Genomic DNA, 5,564 nt, shown 5'->3' with positions numbered 1-5,564 from the left:
ACTAAAAATTATTGTTAGATAAGGGACTATTTCGTCAATTTTTTTTTCAGTGGATTTAAAAAAAATGCCGATTAAAGCGATCATATGACTTTTAAAAATGAAAAATTTAAATTTGTTTCCACAATTGGCTTTGAAAAATTTATCTTTTTATAAAGTGCAGTTTTCTGCACATTATCCGACTTGAAACAGATAGATGGTGACTCGTAAAATATTGTTTAAGACTCAAGACCCCCATATAAAAGAATTTTGAGAAAGAAAAAATAGTTTCGTGATATATTAATTTTTTAGCAATAAGATAAAAAAAATCGAGTGAGACAGAAGACAACTAAATCAAATAATAGTACCATAGCAAAAATTGTGAACGAAATTGTTTTTTATTGTGATTTTACTTTTAATGAGATTTGCGATTTTCCAATAGTGGAGCTTTTTCACTGATACCTTACAAACAGAAGCCGCAAAATTATCCCTGCAGTGGTTTCTATATTCTATTTCAATAATTAATCTGGTCTTTGAAGTCTTATTAATCTAGTAGTCGGAAGTTTGTTCTATTTTAGTTCCGAATCAATAGCACAAGAAGGTATTTTACTCCAAATGGTATTATCCAACAATAACTCTCTTCTCTATTTCATCGTAATTATTAGCGAATAAAATCACTTAGTCCTTTTTGAATTAATTGCGGTTTGTATCTCCACGTGTCAATATTTATTTTCCTCCCTGTGTTGTTTGTTCCGAGACACGCAAAACCGTATTCCTCGCCTTCATATTTATTTACCTTTCGGTTGGGAGAAAGTCGGCGAAAACGAAATCGGCAATTTACATCCCGATCCGACCATTCCCATCAGACAGAATGCCGAACCAATTAAATAACCATCAGACCGCCCCCATAACCCCGGAGGAATCCGGGAGAAGGTGCAGGGAGAACGTGCCTCAGGAACACATTGATAATGTAATAAATAGTATTCCGGTGGGGTGTAGAACAGGGATACTGGATACAAGAGACGCATTATTCGATTCCAAATGGCTGATATGCGATTCAGCTGAATTACCCAAGAACGACTCCCGCCAGTTTTTAGCAATAATTCACGCCGAAACGAATGTGTTTTATTTTTCTTTCTATATTCTAAATGACGTTCGATATTTATATTTCGGACGTGCTCAAACTGGTTCAAGTGCCATTTAATCGAATCACACGCTCGAATTTCCGATCAAATTAAAAATCGTCAATCTGACATTATTACGAATTGCTTTAATGTTCGACCATCAAGCGGAATGGCCTCTACGCACGCCATTTCCACACATGTGTAATTTTTTSTAAATTAAAACAAACTTAAGGCTGATTCCACGAAGGGTCAGCAAAAATGAAGCAATTTTGCGTCGTTAATGTCGTTTTATTAGAATTGAGCTTGTCGTCGATGACGATAAACCTTAGTTAGGAGACAGAACACGCATAAAATGATAATAAATCGATCTTATTTACGACCAGACGACATAAAATAGACACGGCTGTAATTTTATCAGACGTAAATGTTACCCTTTTGACGTCTGCTTTCATTGTATTGAGTAAAATTAAGTTCGTTTTTCTTTCGTTTCATTGTTCGCAAGCTCAAAAAGCGTTTATTCTTCATCTCAAGAGAGAATTTTTAATTTTACATTTGTTTTCCTACAGAAAGCTTTCACAATGTTAAATAAGGAAAAATKATTAAACAAATCTGCTCCTTGCTTACATTTTCCGAGTAAATCAAACAATCATCAAGTTTTTGCACCAAAATCTTGTTATAACGTCGTCTGCCTTGATTGACAGTAATAAATAGTCTATCCAATGTCACAAAATTTTATAAGCAAATATAATTTTATTTATTAAAAAAAGTAAAGATTTATATTTGGGTTAGATAGTTATTTTTAATCTTTATTAATTTACAGAAACATTAAAATTACAATAACTCTTTACTATTTCTTCAATACTTTGAATAGAAAACACAAGGATTAATTTTATTCTCTATTAATTAGTTCTCTATTATTCTCGATTACTTTTTTGCTTTGAGAAAACCCCTTGAGAATTTCTCATATATCTGTTTAAAGTTTTGGATAGAGCTTTTAAAAACTGACTTTTTCTCGAAAATTCATAACCTTTTGGAAAAATAATCATAAATTTGCTCAACTAAAAACACAGCTTTTGGTTCAAAGTCCTTTGCATTTGACTCAATTTTCACTTCACAATGTTGATCTTTACTGTAATTGTCATTTTTTTCCTGCATTTTCTTTTTTTTTTCGTACAGCTTATTTAAGTTTTGAAATCTTATATTTGCTTCCAGTAACTTTTTTTTTTATTTTGAATTTTATCTAATAAGACAAATGTTCCTTCCGAACTTATTGCATCTGGAACATTTTTTAAATCAAAATCACCTACTTTTAAATCGCTTTGTTGATCAAAATCAAATCGAAAAAACTTGAAATTATATAATTTTTGGAAATGGTTGAGATTATCTGGAAACGAGTAATTCTTTTATAATTCAACAGCAAGGATGGAACTTCATTTGGCAAAAATTTTTTGTGTTTATAATAGCTCGTTATTTCAAAGTGTTTTCCACAAATCACGAAATTTGGGGGTATATTGCCATGGTACCTAATATTCTCTTAATCCATTCGTTATTTTGATTTCTACTTTTTAAAAATTGATGTAAAGTAACATCCTTTTTCTCCCCTTGTCCACAGTTTGGAATACAGCAAATTTGGATACTTGGCATTTAAGAATTATAATGTAATGTCTGAAACAATGATACTATTATACTACTTCTTAAGCTGAAAAAATAGATTTGTTGTGTGATACATCAATATTTGATTAAATATGTCAACAATTGTCACATTTAATTTCCTGCAAATTTTCAAATTTCACTAATTACAGTTTCCTTTGGAGCGTGGCACGCTCGTCATCTACCGGAATTTACCATTTTGACAAGTTYACAATTTTGGCCTATTAGATAGACTTTATATTACTGTCAATCAACGCAATCAACAATTCAGTTTAGGGAATTACTAAAATTACGTTTTTACCATTTTCTAGAGCATGGACAAGTAATTTCTTACATTGAATTTTTTTAAGAGATTAAAACTATAGACGATCTTAAGCATTCTTCCAGGTAAGAAAAAAGAAAAAGTTGAAATTTATGACGTCTACAAAACAAAGTTGCATCTTACATCCTTCGAAAACAAACAATAAACAAAAAAGCTTTTATTCTGATCTTATAAAAACCAGAAAATTACTTATGTGGGAGTCATAATAATGTGTCGATTTCAATTTGTACTGTTAATTACTTCATTAAATAATGGACTTCTTAAACAACGCTCATATTTACCTCAAATATCTCAAATAATCACAATTTTATTTACAGAGTGTGCCATAGCAGACACAATATGTAAAGTACTAAAACAGCATTTGAATGGTTTTTTATAAAATTGGTCCCATTTTTTGTAGAATAAATAAAGGATGATGGGGKGCTAATTATTTACAGTGATTATTTCAATTTTTTACACTAAGCCAAGTGCATTTATGCCTAATTTCATGAAAGCTACTTAATCGTAAAGAATTATWAAAAGAAACTTATGAGAGGCAATAAATCAACCAATAAACAAAAACTACTTGAAAATTATACAAAAAGACTTTCAACAACGCTAATAGTGTTACAGTCAATGTCAAATTGACAAATTCACTTGAACATGACATTTAAGTGGTGAAGTTGAAATACACATGTAAATTAATGTTCAAGGCTACCATCCTTAAAAACCCTTTAATTGTTTCAATTTACATTGTGATATAATTTCTTATTTCACTTTTGCGTTGCTAATGAAAAAATGAAGTTATGACGCACCGGTCTACCCTCGTGATTTTTACTATACCAGATTTTGTACTTAATTTTTTGTTAGTGTGCAAAATTTTCAACAATAAAATTTYAATTCAGTAAGTGCAGCGCTTAGAATTTTTAATTTCCGGTATTACAATGCAATTTCTATAACACATCTGAGACTAAAYAGTTTGTGTTCATGTCCCCGGTGTTGGTACAGTCTTGAATCTTCTTTAAATTATAAATTGCATGACTTGAAACAATGGTAATTTAGCCTTATCAGACATGCAGTCCAATATCTGGTGTTATTGTTCGTTTTGTAATATAACGAACGTTCATTTTGATAGTTYTCGATAATGTTTATTTCTCTTTAATCCTGTATTTATCTGGGTGATAAAAACACATGAAGTAAAACGAACGCTGTCCGAAAAAAGTATCTCAACATGATTGAAAGCTGTATTTTTTCGAATGAAACCGAATCAACCAATTAAACCCTTTTTCGATTTGCGTTCATCTAAAATCGCTGTTATTGCCGCAAATAATTTCCATAAATCCGGAAAAGTCCGGTACAAACATGACAGCATTCACTCAAACCAACCCCTGAGGGATAATTACGTCCACCTTCTCGACCCCTTAACAATTAATCGCTTCTTTTGTGTCCGAATGTACAGAGAGAACAACGGCGCGCACTTTCGAGACTTGTAATAAAACAGTCTGCTTTATTGTGGTCATTTGATAAGTGCGATAAGTATGACAAGCACGCAACAATTTAAAATACATCGGCGATTTTCTTTGTCTGGCACACGAAAGGTAACGGACGGTTTCGTGTGTTGATTGCGTTTTGTTTAAGGCGGCCATTATTAACCTTGGAAATGACCGATCATTCCATTCTGTGTCTCGTATCTACAACATGCGACCATGCTAAGCCCACCGAACCCGCCCAGATATATTAATTTATGGCGACAATGGGCAAAATACCATAAAAAAACTTTGTTTTACACTATACTCTGGTTACTAAAACGGTAGCCATCACGTGACACCCCCCACTCYCTCACTGCCTCTTCGACAAGCAGAGTATATGGTATCTGGTGTTTATTTAAATTTTTTGAGCTCACAGTAATTAAATTCTAAATTAATGTCGCAGTTGGACAAAAAAWAATAAGTGAAACGTTTATTACTGGGAGTGTGAATGCGGAGTAAAAAGACTTGACACTTATTAAATTTCTTTATACTCTTTTATTATAATAAGACAAAACTAGACAAAGCGTATTATAGAATCTTCTTACATTAAAAAGACGTTTTATTCTTTTTTGAATTGTGCCTAAAGTAATTAATAATTTCCTATTGTACTCTTATTGCAATATTCGTAATAAATCGTCAGAAGAATAAAATTAATTTTAGTATTGTCCTCGGATTGTCACTAATGAAAATTGGATTGAAATGTAAGCTTTCATAATAATTAATTTAGAAGGAATATTCATAAACAAATACATGTAGTGCACACATTATTAATTATCATGTTATAAACAAATATGCACATATTATGAGATTGTAACATTTATGTAACAATTTTTTTTCTTATAGAATGTATTAATAACATTATAACGTTATTATTTATTTCGAGTAGAACTAGTAAAACGCTATTCCATAAATGGTTACTATGATACTATTATTTCATTTTTTTTTCTTACTTGATAGTCAGTGATTTTATCTTATTGGTGAAAA

At 31.2% G+C, this 5,564-nt stretch overlaps 1 protein-coding gene across 2 annotated transcripts in view; it reads right to left on the bottom strand.

Annotated features, from left to right (window-relative positions):
- LOC123006952 overlaps nucleotides 1-876 on the bottom strand; it is an 11,446-nt gene extending 10,570 nt beyond the window's left edge. For both annotated transcript variants that reach the window (XM_044401910.1, XM_044401920.1), the window contains exon 1: nucleotides 773-876. In XM_044401910.1, the coding sequence (XP_044257845.1) occupies nucleotides 773-839 (67 nt within the window). In that variant the 5' untranslated portion in view covers nucleotides 840-876. The remainder of the gene's footprint in view (nucleotides 1-772) is intronic.
- Nucleotides 877-5,564: the final 4,688 nt, after the last annotated feature.

The sequence above is a fragment of the Tribolium madens genome, unplaced genomic scaffold (genome assembly GCF_015345945.1).
Source record: "Tribolium madens isolate multiple individuals breed KSU strain unplaced genomic scaffold, Tmad_KSU_1.1 Scaffold_11;HRSCAF=98;Tcas5.2_LG3b, whole genome shotgun sequence".
Taxonomy (NCBI): domain Eukaryota; kingdom Metazoa; phylum Arthropoda; class Insecta; order Coleoptera; family Tenebrionidae; genus Tribolium; species Tribolium madens.
Note: the sequence above shows the minus strand (reverse complement) of the source record. Positions and strands in the feature narration are given on the sequence as shown.